Source organism: Heterocephalus glaber, unplaced genomic scaffold (assembly GCF_053883595.1).
Source record: "Heterocephalus glaber isolate CG9 unplaced genomic scaffold, H.glaber_assembly_v1.0 deba00001497, whole genome shotgun sequence".
NCBI lineage: Eukaryota > Metazoa > Chordata > Mammalia > Rodentia > Bathyergidae > Heterocephalus > Heterocephalus glaber.
The window spans coordinates 12038448-12063796 of record NW_028258320.1 but is presented as its reverse complement, the minus strand read 5'-3'; the positions used below and the strand labels follow the sequence as shown (position 1 = coordinate 12063796).

The window sequence follows — 25349 nt, the reverse complement described above, 5'->3', positions numbered from 1 at the left end:
TCCAGTGGTAGGGCATGATGTCAGCTTGTGTTAGAGCAGCAGACAGCGCTACAGTTTCCTTGGCATAATATGGTGCTGGTATCTCTGTCAGGATCTCTGTTTTCTGTCACCGCACACAATCCTGGGCCTGTCTCGAGTCCTGACAGTGTCTTTTCAGATCAGGTTATTGCCAGCGCAGAGATGAACTCAGCTCCCCACCATACAGCCCCTTTGTTTGAAGTCTGCCCCATTGTCATTAATGCACTTGATGTCTATTTAAATCTGGCAGTGAGTGCAGTGGTATCTGTTTTCCCGTCAAAAGATCATTGACAATATTAATACCGCATGTCCTTGCCTCCTTTTCCCAGAGCTGACACCTAGCTGCGGTCTCCTGCATTCATCTGGCAGCCCTCTCTCACCAGGATGTCTACAAACATTCTTGCTTCCAGGCCCAAAGAAACAGGGAAATTCTTAAAAAGGATTTTTATTGTTGCAGAAATCTTGGAAAGAAATACACAGAGACACAGAATTTGGATAAAATAATAAAATTTCTTTTCGCGAGCGGGCGGGCGGGAAAGCCAGAAACCAGTCTGGTCAGTATCTGCCCCCTTTGTTCAGCATTTCCCTTTTTATATCCTTTTTAGCCATTATCTCATCCCTAGTGGTCTTTGATATGTAAATACAATTTCAGTTCCTATTTACAAGTCACAGACACAAGATAGGCCATATACATTGTAAATTCACCCTGGCATGGTAACTTTGTTAGGTTAATGAAGTTATGGGTTAGAGTCAGATAATCCTCACCTTAAACAAGAAGTTATGGGAAAAGCAAATCTTAAAAGAACACGTTACTTATTTTGCTTCTACAACTACCTTAATATTCAGTCTATTAAGTTATCTAAAACTTTTCCTTATCATTATCAGTGCCAAGCAAAAAGTGGGTCTGAGAATGTGGCTCAGAATTCATCCCGGCCCACGTTCCAGGAGCACCCTTCCATCTGGTTGCCTACAAGAGAGATGAGCGTAGCAGTTCACCATGGAGAAAGGGTAGAGAAAAGAAAGCACATTGCTGGACACACTGGAGAGTTCACTGGAGACAGGGCACCCCTGGGGGCAGCGTGTGTATGTGTGTGTGTGTGTGTGTGTATGCCTATCTTCCACGCTTTTGCTCAAGAGAAAGACTGTGTTCTTTATGGCATTTGACAGTGTAATCCATTTCTTTTTATAAAAATCCATCCTGTCCTGGTGCAATAGAAAGAGACCAACACCCTTTGGCTTCATCCTTCCAGATTCCTGAGGGTGTATTTGAATCAGTGGTGCCTAAGGCAGCCCCCTGAGGATTTTCCCATACCTCTGGGTACCCACACCCAGGCCTGTAGGCAATGCTGTTCCTGGGTCAAACTTTGCTGGCCCAGCCCACAGACCACCAGGATCTTGGCACTGATGACAATGTCAACACAATGCTGGACACTCCTCAGCACAATAAAAGGCTACAGCTCAGTGCCAACAACAAAAGAGTAATTTAGGCCCCAAGAAGGGTCTCAATAAGGTTTCATCCAAGTTCAGTACTTCCAGGCGCCAGACCAATGCTGAAAACCAGAAATTGAGGATTGGGGGCCAAGGAGAAAGCAGGGCCAAGTGGGAAGAGTAAAGCACCATGATGTTGCTCAGGAGAACGTGGCAGGAAGTAAGGAGAAGAAGCCATGGAACGAAGTCATCTGGTTCCTTCTCCAACTCTTAAGAGATCCTGGGATCCCAGCAATTTCCAAATTGGTCCCAATTCATCCAAGCCAGGGAACATCTGTCTTTCCCTTAGAAGTGCCTACGAGTCACATTAATTCTCACTTAAAAGCAAAGTTTAAGGTTCTGTAGTGAAGAAACAGCTCTGTTACAGTCACAAAAATATTTACCAGTTAAAAATTCTGATGTGAAGAACTGCCTAATTTCAAGTGCTGATTTATCCCAAATTAAGCAAGAAGGGTGCTTGCTCGTTGATTTCACACTATCATGTTGATGAAAAACATCACACATATAGGTAGTTATTTTCACAGGCAGATTAGTGGCTCATGAATTAATGTGTTATGGATATTTTCTTGGTTTTTATTTTCCCTCCAGCTGGGTACACTTCGAAGATTCAAGTCCTATTAGTACTAAGACAACTATGTCTAACTGAATTTTTAGTTCTTCTAAAACTGGGAGGAAAAAAAATAGATGACAAAAGGCAAAATGAAATTATAAATATTTTCTTGGAAAAACTAATATTTTCCCCTAAATAATCCTATAAGCCTTTTACAATAGCTATGGCAGGTGATTTCTTATGAGTATTTAGAATTAATAGTGAGTTTTCTTAGAAACTTTAACCCTATACTACGGATGTTTTTCCTAGTTAAGTCTTTTATAATCTCTTTGAATTATGAGGATAATTTATACTTTATACTGAGGCACAGATTACATAAAGGAAAATTGAAGGTGAAAATTAAATATATTCTAACCAGAGAAAAGGGTTCAGGATGGCTGTAAGAAGAAGACACTGTCAGGAGCCCTTGTGACCGTCCCTGTGGTACGTCACCAGTGCCACCACTCTTCCTGAATCATCTCTTAGGTGCTCAAAGAAAGGACTTCGCCATCTGGGAAGATTGACTTCTAGCTTTTGCTTAAAACCTTTAAGCTTGTGGTTTTCCATTTGTAGAAATTCTAGGGAGGAAACCAGGAGAGAGGAAAGGATTGTGTGTTTTGGGGAGAAGAGCAGTCCCTTAAATGTGGAAATCATGCAGAAAACGTGTTTTCTAAGAACCTATGTTTGGTAGTGATGTTTTATTTGAATGTCAACTCTGAGGACAAGAAAGGTGGTCTTCCCTTCTTGGAGCTTACTGCATTTTCTGCCACTCATCAGATTGGATGTAGACCACACTGGACGTCTGCTTTGAGGCACCTGCACTTCCTGGCTATACTAATTCTGGCACCTGTAATGATGTGTTTCTTTTTGCTCACAGGTGTCCTGGGGAAGTGCCGCTATGTTTACTATGGGAAAAACTCCGAGGGTAACAGATTTATCCGAGATGATCAGCTCTGAAGACAAACTCGATATGCCTTTGCCCATTTTGTGAAAATAAAAGGAAAAGGAAAGCAAAAATAAAAAGCCAAAGGAAAACACAAGGACCCACTTCGTGTCTCTGTGGGAAGGCTGTGACTTCAGCTGTTGGTACCTTGTGCTGACTTTGCCAGGCCGATCAAGATCATCCTTCTGCCTTACACAGAGTGACCACAGAGAGATTGACATGATTGCCCTTAAGCAGGTCTCATCCACCAGGGTGACAGATAGTGGTGGCGAAGTACCAGGGCTGACAGCATGAACACCATGATAGATTGCCTGGTCCCTCCATTGCTCACAGGGGAGCAGAGGTCACACCTGGGGCCTCCCTGGGCGTGCTCAGTAGCTGCAGTCTAGGGAGAGAGACTGTCTTTTGCTTGCCTACTGAGTCAAGATTCCTCTGATGCCACTCTGCTGTAGTGGAACAGTCACAGTTTAGGGGGAAGGACCCTTAAATCTTAGCCCTTAAATATTCTGCATATGCATGGCTCATATACTCACCCCCTCCCCTCTTCAGTACTTCAGCATCATCTTTAACACAGGTGACATATGCCATGTGCAGTTTTTCAGAGAACAGAAAGGATAACCTCACAGCCAGGTCCTACATTCATGGCCAGCTTCATGTCACTACAACTCTTATATCTGATTAAATTGCTTTCCCTAAATCCCTGACTACAAAAGCATGGGCTTTATCTTATTTTCTTCATTTCCTAATCCATTTCTTGCCCTAAACACAATACAGCAAGAGGTATCTTTCCCAGCATGAGGATTGGATTGCACCAGGGACTCTTATTTATTTTTAACCACACACTTCTAGCTATGCCTATGGCCATACTTGTGCTGGGGGCTGGCTTGCCCCTTCGGGTGCTATTTAAAAGTAGTGAGGTGATGAAAGCTAGAGTGATGGGTCAGGAGGTTGAAAAACAAAATGAAGACTATAGAAAATACCCACCAGATCACATGATTTTTACAGAAGGCACAGACCTTTTGAGTTTCATGGGTTTTTTTCTTCAGGGCCTCTCGAAAATTAGATCCATCGCTGTATCTTTGTGCATCCTTGGTTGTATTCTAGCACCAGGTCACAAGGGAAATAAGCACTATCATGCTACTTGGGTGATTGCCATTTACTGAACTTACTTATTGAACTTGGGTGCACAAGTCAAATGACTCTGAGAGATGTGGGAAAGATTGGTTTGCTGTTTGACACAATAGCATTTAATTTTGCTTCTTGTATTTGGACCAGATGCTCATTGTCCTGGGTCCCCCCCACCCCAGTATTAGGACAGCAAAGCCTGGAAGAGAATCCTTCCAAGTTACAGCTACCAAGTGACAAGAGAGTTGCTATTGTAAAAGTCCTTGGGGGCACAGAATCCCTGAGCTGCCTGAGAAGAACCCTCTTTCTCAGCTCTAGTCCGATCATATAGCCTCTGGCCTCTGAGTCAACACAGTCCTGGAATGACATGTATTGAGGCTGGCAGGAGTCCCGCGTGTAGATTATACAACCTCCATTAATCAGCTGTTCAGACTAGTTAACATTAAAATCCTCAAGACCATTAATAATTAGAGATTATTGAATGTTTGCACACACCTCTCCAACCTATTAGTAAGGAGAGTTGAGTATCTTTTCTGTGTTTGATCCACAAAACAGCATTGGGGTAATATTTTAAATTACCTGCTCTCAATCCCACATTGGTTCTTTGTTCAGGAGCATCAACACGTGTTTTGTCCATGGCATATTATGGGCAGCAGCGCTCTCCACAAGGGCAGCTAGACTAGCCTGATGTCCTATCCAATCTAGCGGCACATATATCCTTGTCTTTATAAAAGGCTTTAACCCTGCCTCAAACAATAAAAAAGCACTTGTGAACTGACCACAGAATTTTTCCATCTTTATTTTTCTTACTTGTTTACTTTTCTTAATGTCAGAACCATTTGTATCATGCACAGGAATGTCTCCCTCAATGTGAGCTTTGGAAGCAAAAAAAATATTTTTGGAGTGAGTTATTGACCACATTGTTTCCCTCACTTCGGCTTGTTTATTTTCTTCCAGAATGGTGTAATAACTTTAATTAAGATTAGCTTTAATTATAATTTACGTAAAGGCCATCACTGTGGTATATTCATCTTATTGATAAAATTATAGTGACTTTTGTTTCTTGTAAGCAGGGATAATGATAATGAATTAGTGTTGGGTTGTTTACAACTCCACTGTTTTTTAAGCAAGATCTGCTGTGCTAGAGCCTGACTTTGGTCTGAACCAGCAGGGCAGAAAGCCATGTTGCATGTTTATCTTAAATCTGTAAGGATTTCCCAAATCTTGTTTTTCAAGGTAGAAAATTGGAAGGAAATAAATTTGAAACGCAGACATACCTCATACCCCCTCTACCCTTGGTCCTTTCTTCCCTTTAGCCTGTTCTACTGAGTTTGTTATTTGGGGATCAGGGTTTCTGACACCCTATCACCCCTACCCTGGGATGCTGATCTGAGTGGAGAGACCCCAGAGTGGAGAGGCCATGCAAAACATGGCCATTCCGGAATTCTCTAGAGCCTCAGCAATGTCAAGGCGACTATCTGTCTCTCAAGTAACATAATTTTATAGAACAATTTGTTCCCCAGGGAATAATGTTTGAGATGGTGGGGAATCCTATTAAAAGTACAACTATTGCAATCATTTGCTTTTACTTTTACCAGCCTTGCTCATAAACCCTCCATCTGTTTGTTGCTTTAAATAGAAGCACATTATAAGAGATTATCATTCTATCAGGCTGCATGTCTGAGTGTGGTGTGTTTTCACATATTCATGTACACTAAGGAATAAAAGCAAACTACAGATACTGGATGAAACGGTGTGTGTGTGTGTGTGTGTTTCCAGTAGAGATGTATCTTGCACATTTTTCAAGGGAAAAAGTCTTTCTTACTGGTTCTAAGAAGTGTCCTGGCTGTCTTTCTCTTCTTTTTTAATATGCAGATCAAAAACAATCCACAAGGCTCTTTTCATCAAAACAATAACACTCCTCAGAACTTGGTACTTCTGAGGGCAGCCTAAATCACATCTGTTTCACTGGCTGTGGCACAGGAAGGACACACCAGGGCATACTGAGACTACTCTGTGTCATCTATCCCAAAGTGACCTTTCACTAGCTGCTGTTCCAACTTTGTTTCCAAGAAGCCACCTTCACTGAACAAGGGTGTTACTGTCACTTAATCTTGGCCTCTCTAACTTGTCCAAATACTGTGTTGTAACCTACTTGGAGTAAGAGAGGGCAATGAGACCAGAGAGGAACACAAAGCATGTTGATCATTTGTTTGTATGACAACGAGGCCATCAGCCCTTAGTGCTGTATGTATGTTACTTCTAGTGTGTCAGACATCACTTATGGGATTTCAAGAATATTAAAACAAAACCCACTGTCCAAAATTATTGTCTTTCTACAAGTTTATCTGAAACTTCCAAGCATTGCTAGTACCCATTTGGATAATTATAATTCTAACAGTCTTTTTGTTACTTTGTGGATGGGGTAGATAATGAATTCTGTTTATATACATTAACATATTAGTAGGTGTTGATTCTTTAAAGCAGCATGGAAGGTGACCCAAAGAACAAGCCAGGAGAAGGGAATTTTGTTAAGAGAGAGAAAAATGTCTAAATGTAATATGTGTATAGTGGAGAATCGTTAGTAGAACTGATGTAAATGGCAAAAAGTGGTATTATGCTGAGGGAGAGCACAATGGAAATTTAAAATTGGAATCTTGGTGGATAGGGAGGGATACATTGGAAGCCAAGAGAATGAGGAAAAAAAGAAACAATTTTCTGCTAATTAAAAGGCTTGCTGTGGTTAGCACTAAAGTCATAATTAGGAATATTTTCTCCTCAAAATGAAGTCATCTTTGACATAAATGAGTGCTGGCACTTCTTAATGTTTTATAAATTGCTCTGACAATGAAAGGTGGAAAAGATATATCATGAAAAAAAAAAGATATATCATGAGGTGCCGTGGAAACACATGATCATATGTGAAATGGCTGAATATGTACAAAGATGACTTGTCCCTAATATTCCATAAGAACCAGCATCCTAAGATCAGTTCCCAGCTGCTGGAGTGGCTAAATGATAAGGAGGAGCTTTAGTGACTGGGCAATAAGATCAAAGAGAAAGAGGAGTCTTGTTTATGCCACGCCTTTATAAATCCATTAGGTTCTGAGGTTGATGGGCATCTTGACAAGATGACAACAACAACATCAGCTGCAACAGAAACACATCTAAGGAAAAAGATGAAGACCTCTGTATCACCATCCCTGCTCACAGACAACCTGAATTAATATGCAGAATATTCCAGATAAATGTTTATGTTTTTGCCCTATTACTGAAAATCAATCTTTCCTTCACCTTGGAATAATTCATTCAATGTTAAAAATAGCAATGAGTTTGAAAGGCCCCAGGGATAATTTCCTTGAGACACTAACTTTTCAATTTGAGTGAACTCAGAGAGTCAAAGCCATAGTAGTGAATTTAACCACAATCTTTAGGCTGTTCTAGTCATGGAGAGTCACAATAGGTAAAAACTAAGATACATTAATTATATATAAAAGTTAACTGTATTATATCATAGTTGAAATAATCATGAAAAGCTGCTATAAAATAAATTCTACTTGATGTAAGATATAAATGAGTTTAACACCCAGGTACGTGTGATGTTTTAATTTTCACGTTATTGTTTAATATAATCTTTTATTTAAAAATAGTACTCTGACTTCCAACCCACAGTTAAAATTTTTTAGGCAGTAGTTACAATAAAAACAGTTTTTGTAGGCATAATATAATTTAAGACAGTAACAGTGGCAGCCACAAAATCTTCTAAAAATATTTTATTAATTACTTGGCTTATCAGAAAATTATCAAAATCTTCCCAAACAACAAAGAGAGATACAAGACAGAGAGATGAAGAAGGAAAGACAGAATATTCCTATTACTAACATTGTAAATAATTTTCTAACTTTTCCAGGGACTCCAAAAAAAGTTAGCACTTAATTGCTTTTACCACGTTACATAGCAAAATGCATCTGTTTCATAACTAATTAACTAATATCTACTTTGTACCTTCTTTTCATATGAATTTATGATCTACATTTATTATATACTCACAGTAGATGATTTCAGTAGAGCTGCAATAACTAAAACAGTATGGTACAGGCATGATATCAGACACACAGAACAGATGAAACAGACCAGAGACCCCAGAAATAAACCTGTGCATCTATAGCCAAGTAAATCTTGACAAAGGCACTAAAAGTATGTATTACACAAAGAACCATTCCTTTGATAAATGGTACTGGTATAGTACTCACCTTTCTGTTGCTAGGAAAAATACCTGACACACACAAGGTAAAGGAGAAAAGATTTATTTTGGCTCACAATTTCAGAGATTTCAGTCCCTGGTTAGCTGTCTCCAAGGCAGAACTATCATGGCAGAATGGCACAGCAGAAGAAAGCTTCTTACCCATGCCAGCCAGGAAGCAGAATGAGAGGAAAAGAGACAGATAGAAAGGAAGGCCCTGGGGACAAGACTACAACCTTTTAATTTACATTACACCTACATTACAGTGACCTACTTCCTCCAAGCAGGCAGACCCTTCCCCCTAACAGCACATTCTGTTGGGAACTAATTAGTGGATGAATCTGTTGATGAATTTAGTTCATCCATGATCTAATCACCTTACAAAAGCTCCACCTCTGAATATTGGAGCCTATGGGGGGAGATTTTTATCCTAACCAAAACAGCTCAGAAAATTGGATATCTATATACAGAAGACTCAAACTAGATGCCTGTCTCTCATCTAATACAAAAGCAACTTACAATGAATGAAAGACCTAAAATTAAACTTGAAATTAATAGAAAAAAACCACAAGGGAAACATTTTGAAATAGTAGTACAAGCAAATATTTTTGGATATGACCCCAAACACACAGGCAACCAAAGCAAAAACGGGATTAGGTCAAAGTATAAAGCTGAACACTAAAGGAAACAATTAACAGAGTGAAGAGACAATCTACTGGATTGAAGAAAATATTTGCAAACAATTTACTTGACAAAAATTAATATACAGAATATATAAGGAACCCAGAAAACTTAACAAATAACAAAAACAATCTAAATAAAATAGGCAAATGACTTGAATAGATATTTTTCAAAAGATAAAACATAAATGGTCAAAAATACATGGAAAATTGCCCAGTATCATTAGATGTAGGGGAATGCAAATCAAAACTACAGAGAGTTATCAGGTCACCCCAGTTAGAATTGCTGTTACCAAAAAGACATAAAATAAATGCTAGATAGATTGTGGAGAAAGGGAACTTTTCTTATTCACTATTGGTGGTCATGTAAATTAGAACAATATACAAGTTTCTTTAAAAACCAAAAGTCATTCTGTATGAGCCAGCTATCTGACTTTTGGGTATATAGCCAAAGAAATGAAGTCAGCATATCAAAAAGATATCCTGCACTCCACTGTTCATTCCCATACTGTTTACAACAACAAAGAAATGAAATCACCTAGGTACCCATCAATGAATGAATGATCATTTCATACACACACACACACACACACACACACACACACACACACAGTGGAATATTATTCAGCCATAAAGAAAAATAAAATCCTGTCATTTTTAATAAAATAGATGGAACTGGTGGATATTATGTTATGTGAAATAAGCCAGACATAGAAAGACAAATACTGCATGTTCTGTCATATGTGGAAGCTAACAAAAGCTGATCTGAATATAGATTAATACGTAGAGGCTGAGAAGAGTGGGGTACGGTCAGAGAGTATAGAGGAAGGTTGAATAACATTTCAATAGAAAGAATAAGTTCCGTGCTGTGGAGCCCATGTAACCTACTGTATATTTTATGAAATTCTAAAAAAGAGGTGCACAAAAGTTTCCAATATAAGAAAAATGATAAGGAGATGGAAAGCTAATTGCCCTAGTATGTCCAGTACTTTCTGTATACATACATGGAAATATCACACTGTGCCTCATAAATGTGTATAATTATTGCACATTAATAAAACTTAGAATATAAAAATGAATGCTTGTACTTCACAGAAAGTCTATTAGGATGCTTACAAAGATTGTTACACATTAAAAAAGACAAATTTTTTTCATGAAAGAAATTTTCATTGGAAAATTTTAGATCCCTTTTCTTTAAGATGGCAAGAAAACTCACCTTAGCAAAAAATACTTCATTCATTTTCAGAACAACGTGCAATAAAAAAGTATGAGACAATGGGAATGAGTTAAGGGGAAATAGTACAGGAACATAAGTGGCAAGAAGCAGAAGGACCAGTGGATGCACAACTTGATTCTAGAAGGATATAAGATGCAGTGTAGATCTACAAAGGCTTTTTCTGCAGTTATTTTCCATGCAACTAGCATGCTGTATATGTTCACCTGTGGCACCACTAGGCATTGTAGATCAGAGATGATCAGGTCAAGTTAGAAGCTTTTCTCTTTCAATTACAATATCGAATAAGAAAAGTACAACAAAAGCAAGATTTAAGGAGAAATGCGAAGGCACTATAATATTACTTATAAAATGAACTTTTCTTAGATATCATTAAATTCTGTCCCAAGGTAATTAACAGAACTCACTTTAGCTTGGTAACTTAGTATCCAAACATTCTCAAACCATCTGATTGGTGACTGTAAAAAATTAGATTTTTCTCCTGGCTGGTATGAGGGCAGGATTTATAAACTAGGTGACTAATGATAATTAACACACAAGTGCTATTATAAACTCTATACATGCATCAGTTAATTTTATCATCCAGTAACTCCATAAAGTACATCTCTATTATTATTCACATTTTAAAGATAAGAAAACTAAGGCTCTGAAAAACTCAACCCCATGATCTGGGTCAATCAAGTGATAGGTATGACAGCAGACATCTTAACCCCAGGATGTCTGTGTCTACAGTAAAAGCTTTTCACCACTGTAATATCTTTAATAGAGGCATACCTACTTTGTAAAGCCACGTAGTTTTCTCATGATGAAGATGTTGTTTTGAAACTTTTGGAACAAACTTTAAAAATCTTTTGCAAATCATTTGTAAAATCTTTTGTGAGTCATTCATTACAAATATTCATTTTCTTAGTGTTAACAAAAAGAAAAAAAAATTTCTGGCTCCATAAACCAATTAATTTCCTGGAATAAGTTCCCAAGATAAACACTACACTCTATGTTTAAGTCCAAAACTATCCTTGAATGAAAAATATTTTCTGAATAAAGTTTTGAAGACTTTATATGATTATTTAGCATAGTATAATGAAAGAATCAACAGCCTGGAAATCCCACATCCTGATTTCTGCCATTCAGTCAATGTGTAATCATTTGTTATGTTGCAAATTTGGAAAAACTTCATTATAGTGGATGGATATGAATGGAGCACCACAGCCAACAGTACTGAGTTTACTCATCTCTCTAGTTTTCAGTTTCTGCGCCCTGTGGGAGAGGAAATGGAAATTATCCAAATGCAGCTGCAGTGACACCACTGCAGACAGTGGAGAGCTCTAATATCTCTCCAGAGTTGGAATTTAGTGTCTTTATGAGATATAATGTACATGAAATTGCTTTGCAAAATGACATGCTACTCAAGTCTGAACAATTATATGGTGGCCTGCAAACTCCAAAGGCATTTTCAAAACTGTTTTGGAAATATTTTAGATTTATTCTTGGAATCCTACTCCCTCAAAATAAGTACTTTGAAGCAGACCAAACCATACTATTTGCACCATTTCTGGAGTGAGGACTCTAAAATTCCCCATTTTGTAGCTAATTCTTATATACTGTATTTAGTTTTATGTGCTTTTGTGGAGTTTAGACTTGGTAGGTGATTTTTTCAAATGCGATAATTTCATTTGTAATCATTCATGACTTTTCTTCCTACTTTGTGTATATTCTTAACTAAAGAATATAAATTTAACATCTTTCCTAACTCCTAATTATTCACCATATCCAAACTACAGTAAGGTGAGTGAGGAACTCCCCTCGATAGCAATTGTAGGTGGGCATCAAAAATCTCAGAAATCAAGACAAATGTCTTAGTGTAATACTTTTATGTTACAATAAATGCAAAAATTCATAATAAACAAAATATCAAATGTTAAATAAGAGCTTTTCCTTTTGTTTCAAGCTCCATCTAATATGGTTCAGCACAGCCCTTTATTCCACTATTTGTTTCTAACCTTAAAAAAGCATCAAAGACCAAAATACCTTCATTCCATGTCCCATGGCTCCTACTTCAGGCCATATGTACAAATAGAAATGCAGACAATAAAGGCCAGGTTCAAGAGATTTCAGCGGAAACAATGACTCCATTGATAATTGCACTATAGTCCATTTGTGTTACACTTCCGCAGAAAATTTGCCTTCATTTTACCCATGTCCTGAGACTGTGGGAGATCGTCATTAAGGGCTGCGAACAAATTAATCTTGTAGAGAAAATTTCAAAGCAGCCCAGTGGTCTAGCAGTGGCATGGATGCTAACTGGCTGTTTTCAGCCAGACTAATAGTGAGAATCTGGACCAAAAAGTAGAAGTGAAAAGTTTGAAGTTTCATTAGAAAATAAATGCCTACAAACTTGGGACCACAGGGAACATGGTTGTTGAAAAGGTTAGTATTAAAAATAAGCCAGGTACTTTGCATTAGAGCAATAGGAAAGATGGCTTGAGGGCATCTCAGGAATCAGCAAGACCCCACTGTTCAAACACTCAGGGTACAAAATTGTAAAGATTTCATTAGAGAGAAGATTCCTTGGGCTCCCTGTTCCATAAAGTTTACCTAGGGAATTGGTTCTCTGGGATTCATTTCACAATGCTCAGCCATCCAGGCACTCAGAAGCCTCTAAGCCATGATTCAAGGGGGCCTGGCTACTCTTGAATTGCAGCAGTCAGTGCTATCTCTACATCATCTACATGGTGCAGTTTTATAGACATTTATAATGTAAGATTTATGGATCATGGAGGCTTCCACCCAGTTTTCAAAAGAAGCCCTGAGAGTGCAGAGTGTGCCCCAGGGAGGGCAGAGTATGAAGCTGTGAGAGTGAATCCAAAGATGTAGTTGAGATCCCAGAAAGTTAAAGGTGCTGGGAATGTGGAACCTCTGTTGAAGAAAGCCAAATGCAGTGAATGGAGCCAGCCCAAGAGAAAAGCCATGTGGGTAGCAACCAGCAAGGTCATAGAAGTGGGACAGCCAATTTCTTTGCAGTTCACAGAGTGAAAAGGCTTAATGTTTACTGGTTTTAAACCTTGCTTTGGTCTGATTTCTTTCTATATGCCTATTTTTCCTTCTTGGAGTGGGCATGTTTATCTTGTGCCATTGGAAATATTTAACTTTTTAAAAATTTTCACAGGGCTTTACAGCTAAGAGTTTGCCTCAGAATTTCAGAGGTCACTTGCGACTTGAACTTTTCAGCATTCCTGGAACTGTTATGACTTTGGTGACTCTCCAAGCTGGACATGAGCCTTTTGTTGCCAGAGGCAGAATATTATGGTTTAGATTTTAAATGGCCCCCCAAAGTCTCATGTGTTCAGAACATAAATGGATCATCTAGGCACTATACTCATGAGTGAGTTCAGTAGCTAAATGTGCTGTTAGAGGTAAGGCCTAGTTGGGGTGAATTGGGGAGTGACCTGGCAGTGTATATTCTTGTCCCCTATTCTACCTCTCTCTCTCTACTTCCTAGATGCCATGATATGAGCAGCTTTTTGTCTCCCAGGACCTTTCACCATGCCATTCCTTCTTGGTACTGGCCAAATATGGAATGAATCTACTGAAACTTTGAAATAATCCTCTCCTCTTTTAAATTTCAGGTGCCAGGTATTTTGTCTCAGTGATGGGAAAGCTGACTACTACACACATCAAAGTTTAAAAATCCCACATTGTATGTTCCATACTCCCTACTTCAGTCCATACTTACAAACTAAAAGATGCCAGCATATTTTCTTGGTAAACATACAGAAGTCCCCTTTTCCCTTTTTGCTTCCATCTTTATTCATTTGTTCTTACTTCCTTGACTCTACATTCCTTGCCATATGTCTGACTGTAATGCAACTTTCGATTTTGGCTGTTCATTCTCATTTGGTTTCAGAAATTTTTTCAAACTTCTTCTGATTTATTGGACCTTAAAACTGCTTCTCAGACTTTTTTTTCCATGATAGATGGTTGTAATCCCAATCCTGTCTAAATTAGACTTTTTGGTGAAGGAGAGGGTAGGAGAATTCAAACATCACTTACTCAATGTATATTTAAAATTCTTGAGCTCATCAACTCAACACTGGTTAAATTTACATGTAAATACCATAAGCTGTGGTGTGTAGCTGGCTTCATTACAGAAGGTTAAGTCTTATCTTTGATGGTTTATCTTATCTTTGCGTTTTTCCCATTTAGCTATTAAAGTAATTCCCAGTGGGTTTTAGTTCTTCTGTCAAACATTGTTTTCTTTTTCTACAGAGTGGCAGAAACTGAGAAGTACTATGTCCTTTTGTTCATAAATATATATAATATTATATTAATATTTATAATATAATATTATATATAATATATAATATATAATTATATATATATATATGAGAGGAGTGAACCTTGTATTTGCCTCTCCCTCCTCAACTAGAAAACACTCTCCCCACCTAAACAGAACTCGGAATCAGTGTGTATATACACATACATTTACACACACACACACACATACACACACACACACACATATATATACACACGTTTTTTAAAACAAACTTTGCTTTTTAAGGTAGATTTATGTTCTCAGCAAAACTGGGCATAAGATAGAGATTTCTCTTCTTTCTTCTTTTTATACAAATGGATATCTATACAATGCCTTACCCTGTCTGTTATTTACTTATCTCCCAAAGAACAAAGGATGAAATAATATTTCTAGAAGCAACAACTAAATCAAAAAGATACTATGCTATGAATGCATGTACATTTATTTATGTAGGCACAAATATATATATAAAATAACCGATAGAATAGTATAGAGAAAAAGAAAAATAAGGACTTTGAATTGGAAATTTGTAGACATTCATCATGCAGAATGTTAAAAAGTCTTATTAAAGTTTTAAGCTTTAATGATTCTCAAAGTTTAGATACTATAAAAGTATAAAAATACAATTTGACAGTATAATTATTATTTTGTGTTTGGGTATTTTATTGTGTTGCTGGGGATGAAACCCAGGGCCGTGAGCATGCTAAGCAGGCAGCCTATCACTGAGATACACTCCCAATCTAACTGTGCAATTATTTCTCTTTTACCAATTTACTTTTGTGGACTGTGAAAAATAAGTTTTAAATTTTAATTTACTTAGGTGCTGTGGATTCTGAATGACATTCTCTGGAGGGTAGCCTGGTGGAGAAAGACCTATGCTGGGCCATCTATGTCACCCAGTCTGTCTCCTTCAAACTTTTCCTCGTGGGGTCATGCCCAAACTCTGTTGTGTTTTCATCCAAACCTCATTCTAGAAGGTCGTGAGGTCAGGAATAGGATTCTGTTCTTTATACCGCTGTCCAATAATTAAGGAAAGTTTTCATGAAGTTTGAAAATTGATTAGGGTAGCATCTAGCAAAGATGGTGCTAATGACAAATTTTAATGAGAAATATATCAATATTTTAAGTTCTAGTTAAATTTCCAAATGTTGTTAACATAAGTTAGTAGCACTTAAACTTTTAAATGATTAAAACTTAAAAACTACATTTATACTCTTGGGACTCCAAATAATCTGGATACTAAATCTTGACTTTAAACTGTGAAAAAATATCTGTGAGTCTGTGCTTTACCTTTTAACTTCATTTGCTGTATTTTAGGGAGATATTTCTAATTCTGATATAACCAAAGTGCACACTACACACAGACAAACACACACACACACAGGGGAAGGTGTAGATTGTTGTGCACCTTAGAAAATTTTTCAATACTTTGAAATAAAAAAGTTATTTCTTATTTTCTTCTAAGTGATAAAACATTTTGTGCTGCATATTTAGGTGTTTAGTCCATCTGTAATGTACTATGCGGTGGTGTGATAGTATATTTATTGATTATATAGTCATCCTGTTTTTCTACTTCATCTTCCCTTTCTTTTTGAATGCCATTTTTGTCATTGTCAGATTTGTGCATATGTGTGAAATTATTCTGGGCTCACTGTTTTATTCAATTTACATAATTTTTTCAGTATTATCCTATTCAACTTGGCATCACTGTACAATTTTGTCCCTTCCTCCTTCCTGCTCTCTTTTCCTTTCTTCTTGTTTCCTTTTTTCCATGAACTTTATTGAGGTATGATTTACACATAATAAAACAATAAATTCATTTATTATATATAAGTTTAGTGTTCAATGGATTGTGCCAAATATATACACCTGTATTAACACGACCCCAGTCAAGATGCAAATGAGATTTTTAGTAATCTCCAAAGTCCCTTTATGCTTTTTATCAATCAGAGCCCTCCTTCTAGTATTTCTATCACTAGAGATTATTTATGCTTTTTAATGAAATTTATTTGAGTGGGACCATGTATTATGTACTTCATTTTGATATCTTGTTTCAGATTATATTTCTGAGATTAATCCAGATGGTTTCTCTTTTTTTAAATTGAGTAGTATTAAAGTGTATGGAAATACTACAATTTATTTATCCACTTACCCATTTTCCTTTGCAGATATTTGCCTTTTTCCCAGTGAAGAGGTTTTATTTTTTTCTCCTCCCTTTCCCCCTCTATCATTGTTGTTGTTGTTGTCATAGCTCTTCCTCCTCTTGCTTCTCCTCCTCCTCTTCCCCTTCTTCCCCTACCTCTTCTTCTCCTTCTCTTTAGACTTTTAGGGATTTTAAAGTGTATAATTCAGTGGCATTAAGTAAAATCAATGATTGTAACCCTCACCACCATCCATCTCCAGAATATTTTCATCATCCTAAAGAGAAATCTTGAATCTATTACACAGTAAATCCCCAATTATGCCTTCCACAGTATCTGTTGCCCTTTATTATTCTTTCTGCCTCTGTGAATTTGCCTACTCTGGGGATTTCATATAAGTGGACTCATTCAGTATTTGTCCTTTTGTATCTGGCTTATTTCTCTTATTGTGATGTTTTCATGATTCATTTCTGATGTAGCATGTCTCAGAATTTCATCCCTCTTTAAAGATGAGTAACATTCTATTGTATATATGTACCACATTTTGTTTATCCATAGGGTGGGTTTAATTATTGGTAATTATGAAGAATCCTGTTAATGAACCCTTGCTTTCAATTCTGTTGAGCATATATCTAGAAGTGAAATTGTTGGATCATATGTAAATTTTGTTTACATTTTAAAGGTCTAAGGTTTCAATTTCTAAGTTTTTTGTTATTGTTTATAATAGCTATCCTTGTCGGTGTAAAGTAGTGTCTCATAGTGGTTTTGATTTGCATTTCCTCAGTAACTGGTGGTATTAAACATATTTTCATGTGTTTTTGGCCATTCATGCATCTTCTTTGGAAACATGCCTCTTCATGTCATTTTTTAAAAAGTTTGGGTATTCTTTATATATTCTGGATATTATTCCCTTAGATATATGATTTGTAAATACTTTTATCATTCTGTAGATTGTCATCTCACTCTTTTCGTGGAGCCCTTTGATACACAAAAGTTATTTGGGTGAAGTCAAATTTAACTTCTTGTTGCTCTGTTTTTAGAGTCATGTTCAAGAAATCACAGATAAATCCAATGTCATGATGATTTTCTGCTCATGTGATCTATAGTTTTAACTCTTTATTTAGTCTTTGCTCCCTTTTGAGTTACTTTTCTATGTAAGGTAAAGAGGGGTCCAACTGCATTCTTCTGTATGTGGGTAAGCATTTTTTTCAACACTGATTTATTGGAAAGAATGTTCTTTCTCTATTAAATGATTTTATCATCCTTATCAAAAAGCAGTAGGTCATAAATGGGAAAGTTTATTTATGATCTCAGTTCTCTTTTGTTGATGTATGACTCTGTTTTCATGACCACACCACAGGATCTGAATGACTAGAGCTCACGGTGGTTTAAATAAAGTTGCATAAACATTTTTTATATCTTTTTGTGAGCATGCATCTCTATTCCTTTTGAATAACTAGCAGTGGAATTGCTAGATGTGTGTATGTTTAATGGCATTTAAAACCTCCAAATTATTTCCAAAGTGGTAATAGTGTTTCATACTCCCAACAGCAAGAGATACAGTCCCACTTGCTCTACATTTAAGGTAGCATTTGGTGTTACCAGTCTGTTTTAGATTTTAGCAATGACAGCATGATTGTGTCATAGAATTGATTTTTATTTGCACATCCCTAAGTAATTTCAAGCATGTTTCCACAGGTTTCTTGGGCATTCATCTATCCTCTTTTATGGAGTGTTTGTCCAAATCTTTTACCCAATTTGATTGGCGGGGTGTCTTACAATTGAGTTATAAGAATTTTTCATATATTCTCAATACAAGCCTTTGTCAGATTTATGTTTTGCAAGTATCTTCTCCAAGTCTAGTAGCTTACTGCTTTTTTTTTTTTTTTTTTGTACTTGGAATTAAATCTAGGGCCTTCAAACTGAGCCAAAGAGCCAGCCCTTTTATTTTTATTTTTTACTTTGAAGCTGAGTCATTGATTTGCTTGGGCTAGGTTCAAACTTGGGACCCTCTTGCCTCAGATTCCCAGAGTGCTGTGCCTAGGTCCTTTTTGATTTCTTAACAGAGTCTTTGAAAAAGTAAATATTTTTCTCATTCCAGAAATTTCTCTTTTTTGAAAATGTTTTCAGTTTGGAAGAATTTTAGGCTTATAAAGAAGTTGTAAGAAAATAGTGCAAAGAGTTTCTGCATACCTTTCATCCAGGTTCCTCAAATGTTTGCTTGTAAATAATCACAGTTCAGTGTTCAAAACCAAACAATTAATATTGGATCACACTCAGTCTGTAGACTACACTCAAATTTCATTGGTTCTCCTGTGAATGTCTTCTTGCTGATCCAGGAATTTATTCTAAGTTCATTAATTTTTTACTATCTTTTCTGAGAATTTTCACGTATTTTCTTACTTCATTAATTTCTTATTTCCTTCCTTTACCTACTTTGAATTACTTTTTTTTTCTTAGCTCAGTAATTGGAGTCCTAGCTATCCACCTTCTAGGTATCTTCTCAAAAGAGTTAAAGTCATCGTATAACAATGATACATGAATATCCATGTTTGTACCCACACAATTTCTAATGGCTAGATCTTGGAAATATCGTGTATGTCCATCAACAGATGAATGGATAAAGAAAATACGGTATTTACACACAATGGAGTACTATTCTGCCATAAAGAAAGATGAACTTGAGGGGTTTGAAGGCAAATGGATGCAACTTCAGAACATAATATTAAATGAAATAAGTCAGACATATTAGCTTAAATATCTTATGGTTTCTCTCTCTCTCTCTCCACTCTGTCTCTCTTGTTCTCTCTTTCAGAGACAGCAAGAGAAAGAGAGATCAAAATAGGGAAACAAGAAGTAGAGAGAAGTTCACATAACTTTCCAAATTATATAATTGATTTTTGTACTATCTTCTAATATAAGCATTAAAACCAATCAATTTCTTTCTAAATATTGCTTTAGCTGTATCCTATACATCTTATGTACTTCAATTAAAATATTTAATAATATTACTTATGTCTAATTCGACAAGGAATTAGAAATGGTTTTAAAAATTTACAAATATTTTTAAAATGCCAAAATATCAGGTACTTATTTCTTATTAAATTAGTGTACATATGCTGAGGGAACAAAGTCTATATGATTTTGATCTTCCTAAATGTTTGAGCTTAAATTACAAATTAGTAAATGCTTTATGTGCTGTTAAAAATGTGTATACTGCTATTTGGGGTATATTATCCTAATAATGTTAACTAATACATGTTGGTTTTGTTTTTATTCAAGTCTTTTATTCTTACTGGCTGTATGTATACATTTTAATTAATCACTAAGAGAGGAATGTTCAAATCTCCAAGCATAATCTGAATTGTTCTATTTTTTCACTGACTCGAAGCTTTTTTATGTAATTTAAAGTGCTGTTGTTAGATGCTGCTCACACATTTACAATTATTATATAGTCTTCATGCATTTTTCATTTTTAAATGTAAGATGTCCTTCCATATTTCAATTATTCCTCATCCTAAAATCTCCTAATACACTATTTCACTGGTTGTATGACTTACATTTTTCCATCTTTTAAATTTTTAATCTGTGCCTTCATGTTTAAAATTATTTTCCAATTTATAGAATATATTTGCTTCTTGCTTTTAAGAATTTAGCTCACCAATCATTTGCCTTCAAATACAGTGTTTAAAATGCTTGTATGTAATAAAATTCTTAACATTTGGTTTTAATTCTATCTTCTAGCCATTTGCTTTTCAATGGTCCAATGTGTCCCCACTCTTGCCTTTTTTTCTTGACTTTTTACAAATTAATTTAGGACTTTAATATTCTAGCTTACCATTTTTGTATGTGTGGGTGCTTTAGGGCTTGTAACACCTATCTTCAACTTATTACAGTGTTCCTTTAGCAATGTCTCACTTCCCATGCAGGTTGGTGCCATAAGACAGAATACTTCCATTTCTCATTGCTGTCCTTTTTGTTATCATTACTGTATTTTATTTTCATGTGCTTATGGAATTCCTAATACATTCTTATTATTGTTGTTAAAACAACTAATTATCCTTTAAAGAAACTTTTAAAATAAACCAAAAGGCTTACACATAATTTTCTAATTTTGATACTCACCAGTTCCTGTGTTGTTCATTTCTTTACATAAATATGAGTTTCCATTTGCAAATATTACTCTTTAGCATGACAAATTTTGAAATATTTCTTTCAGTGTGCTTTCACTTGCAACCTTTCTCAGTTTTGCTCCTATTACACCTTCATGTGTGAGGATAATTTCACTGGGTATATATAGTGTTTTATGTTGACACTTTTTCCTTTGAGTACATTAAATATGTCATTTCACTAGGCTCTGTCTTGCCTCATTTCTGATCTGCGGCCATTCTAATCTCATTCTTCTGAATAGAATCTGGCTTTTTATTTTCTAACAACACTTATGATTTTCTCTTTATCACTGGTTTTCAGTCATTTGATTATGATGTTTCATGACATAGTTCCTTTTTGTTATTCTATCTGGATTTTGATGAGTTTCCCCAATATGTGGATTTATACTTTCCATCAAATTTGAAAAATCGTACCTATGTTTTTCATCTTTTTCTCCCATGCCATTCTTGAAAGTTTCATTTAATTTGGTATATTACCTGTTGTGGGGTGTAATTTTTCTATTCGTTGCACCTATTGAGTCTCAGTGTGTTCTCTTTCTGCTGTTTCATGAGATTTGTTTTCCAAGATAGCAGTTGATCCCTTCTGCCGTGAGAGGATTACTCTTGGGCATTTTGAAATCTGCCTTTGATAAGACCCCATATTGCCAATTTTAGGCCAGATGTTATATTTATATTTTGCTTTTACTTCCTTCCTTAGAAGGGAACGGAGATGTGAACTATATATCCCCTACTCACTACAAAAGTTTGGTTTCCAGGTTCTTGTGGTTGATCACATTGATCACACAGGTTCATCACATTGCTCAGAGTAATTAGTTGGATTCCAAGCCATGTCCTTCCAGGCCTGGATTATTCCTCAGGGACTCAATGTGAGTTTGTCTTGCTTAAGGATGAGAGCTTAAACATCCTCTCCTAGGCAATTAGCTTTATATTTAAACCTAAGGGCACGGTGCACCATTTGCCTTTTATTTTTGTACTCTGCTATGCTTTAAGATTCTTTTAATTTTTGGATACTGCACATTTTCCTTTATTACTTTCAAGCTCGTGTGTGTGTGTACTGATGTGTGCATTCCAGTACCTTACAGTTATGGAAGTTTCTTTCATGACCTATGTTGACTGAATTTCTTACATGACCTCATTCCCAAATATGAATTGAAACCAAAAATCACTAAATACCTAAATAATACAGTGTAGCATAAGATTCATTTGCAAGTCAATACATAAGGAAAAAAAGATGCCAAGGAAAACAGATATTCAATAAGGGTGGGATACCTTTATTAATATCCTATGAAATGATAATATATCTATAACATTATAGGTTGCTATGAAAAAAAGAACAAGCTATTGAACAAACAATTGTTTTTGCTTTTCTTTTTTAAAATTAACTTTATTGGTACACTTTTGATATAAATAATGATCACATTCATTATAAAGAATTTGTACCTGGACATCATGTATCTTGATTCTTCTTTTTCCCCATTTCCCTCCCCTCCCTTCAACCCTTCTTCCCCTCTTTATTTACAAAAGCTTTGTTTCCATCTTTTTCTTCCATTCTCTCTTTTTTTCCTTTTCTCTTCCTTCCCTTCTCCCTCCCTCCTCCCTTATTCTCCTTCCCATTTGAACATTTTCTTCCTACTTCCCAATATCTATCATTTTTTTGGTCCTGATTTACTCTTTTGGTTTTTCACAAAAGAGAAATAATGCAGTATTCAAGTATATGTGTCTGGTATTTCACTTAAAAGTATGGTCTCAAGGTGTATCCATTTACCTAAAAATGTCTCAAGTTTCTCCTTTATGGCAGAGTAGTACTTCATCATATATAAAAATCATTTTCTTCATCTATTGATGGGCATCTACGCTGTTTCCAAGATTTGGGTATCACAAATTATGCTGCTATAAACATGAGTATACAAATATCACTGTGGTATGATGCTTTTTTAATGCTTTTGGAAAAACACCGAGAAGGGATATAGCTGGGTCCAGTGGAAATTCTAGTTCTAGATTTTTTAAGGAATCTCTGTACTGATTTCCAAAGTGATTGTATGACAGGTTCCTTTCTTCCCACAGCCTTGGCAGCATTTGTTATTGGTTGATTTCTTGATGATAGCCATTCTTTCTGGAGTGAGATACAATCTCAGTTTTGTGGGTTTTTTTTTTGGTACCGGGGATCAAACTCGGGTCCTTGTGCTTGCAAGGCAGGCAACAGAACCACTGGGCTAAATCCCCAGCCCAATCTCAGTCTTTTTAAATTTGCATTGCTCAAATGACCAGTGATGTTGAACATTTTTTTTCATATATTTATTTGCTGTTTGTACTTCTTCATCTGAGAAGTGTCTATTCATTTCAGAGACCATTTTTTGATTGGGTCTTCAAATTTGAGGCATTTGATTTTTTTTTTTAGTTCTTTATATATTCTAGATATTAGTCCTTTGTCTGAGGAATAGCTGATAAACTATTTCCCATTCTGTGAGTTGTCTCTTCACTCTATTGGTAGTTTCTCTTGCTGTGCAAAAGCTTTTTAATATGATGTGATCCCAGTTGTTGATTCTTTGTAACATTTTCTGTGTGATTGGGATTTTGTTCATAAAGTCTTTGCCTACATGTCTTCAAGAATTCTACCTGTTCTATCTTCCAGAAAATTTAATGTTTCTGTTTTACTATTTAGATCTTTGATCTATTTCAATTTTAGTTTAGTGCATGGCAAGAGATATGGTTTTAGGTCAAACTGTTATTGCCAAAAGAAAATATCTAGTAGAAGAATTGGATCGATGGATTGAAATAAAAAATTAAGGATACTTTCCTTTATGAAGGAACATAGAAAAGAAAGAAAAATAAAAATGCGATAGAAAAGATAAGTGACAGAAGACCAGTAAAGTAGTAGAAATTACAAAAAGAAAAGATATGGTAGAGGAATCAAAGAAATATTCAAATAAATAATGTAATAGAATTTTGAAAAACTTGAGGGCATTAAATATCCAACATGATAAATGAAAAAGAAAGAAAAATTATTGTGAATTCAGAAAATGAAACTAAAGAATCTTGCAGAGCCTAAAAGACAAAGCAGATAAATATGATACCTCTATAAGACTGACTAGTTACTGTAAGAGTGAATGCTAGGTGATGGTAGAGACATGCTTTCAAGGTTCTGATGAAAATGATTTTCAACTCTGAATTCTGTACTTTGCCAAAATATTAAATAAATGTAACATAAAAATAAAAAATAAAATTTTAGTCATGGAAATATGTTCCCCACAATGATTGATCCTTTTTCTTTCTCAGCAACACAAAGCTATTTTTATTTAGACACATCCCAACTGGCTAAAAATACATTTCTCTGCATCCCTTGCAGCTATGAGTGGTTATGTTATCATGTTGCAGCCAATGATTTGTAATGACTATGTTGTTAGACGGTGGTTTCATGGAGATATCTTTAAAGGGAGAAGGGTATACTGCCCTATTATTTTTCTTTCTGATTCTGAAATGTAGACATGGTAACTGGGTTCTAATATTTATTTTGGTCCATGATTTCCTTGAGAATGAAAACTATATGCAGAGAATTATAAAAAAATTGAGATGGGAAATTATGTCTCTGATGACAGTATGAGGCCACCAGATCAGGTCTGTACTCTCTACTTCCAAATATCTCTTGTGATGGAGAAATAAAATTTTGTTTCAGTTCCATTTACTTTTAATTATTCTCATACACAGCAAACCTAATCTAAATGGACACAGAAAGCTACTAGAAGATATATGGTAGTTAATGAGGAATTAAAAGTTGTGCATTTCTGCGCAAGCGCAAGGACCAGAGTTCGATCCCCGTACCAAAAAAAAAAAAAAAGTTGTGCATTCACCTGGCCATGCAATCATGACCAGGACAATGATCTGTGATACGGACATTGAGAGGGCTTCAAAAAAATAGTGTATTTAATTTCAGAGAGAGAAAGAGAGAGTTATCAAAGAAAAGCATGGGACAATATATGTGCAAAATCCTAAAGAAAGTAAAGAAAACTTACTTCAAGAGTAAAACAAAAGCAACTAGAAACTACAAGATAAACCCAAAACATTTTAAAAGGTATTGCTCTGTAATGTACAATAGTTACATAGTCAAGATCATTTAAGCAATAATAAAAATCTTTAGGAGGGAAATAATTTCTTCTAGAAATATTTACTATTTGCTTCTGCTAGAAATTTTTATTCAAACTAAGACAATTACTAAATAAAATAAGTTTCTTCAGGACTTCTTTAAATATTGATCTCTTCTCCTTAAGTTATATGATACAAGGTGACTTCTTTGTATTCAGCATGGGAAAGTTTTTAATTATACATGTGATTGCCATTTACATTCCTCTGATTCTTGTAATACCTTTAGAATTGCCAATTATAACATCTTGCAAATACTTCAGTAAC

The 25349-nt window shown here is 35.7% G+C and overlaps 1 protein-coding gene across 37 annotated transcripts in view; it reads left to right on the top strand.

Moving 5' to 3' along the window:
• Lrmda (leucine rich melanocyte differentiation associated) overlaps nt 1–25349 on the top strand; it is a 1370443-nt gene that overhangs the window by 1101468 nt on the left and 243626 nt on the right. For 16 of the 37 annotated variants that reach the window (XR_015440506.1, XR_015440508.1, XR_015440507.1 and 13 more), the window contains one exon: nt 2973–3135. The exons of the other annotated variants lie outside the window; for them this stretch is intronic. Coding sequence is in view for 7 of the 16 variants with exons in the window: in XM_087185396.1 (XP_087041522.1) it covers nt 2973–3086 (114 nt within the window). In the remaining 9 variants the exon portion in view is untranslated. Of the gene's footprint in view, nt 1–2972; nt 3136–25349 lie in introns of those variants that run through there. 37 annotated transcript variants of the gene reach the window in all.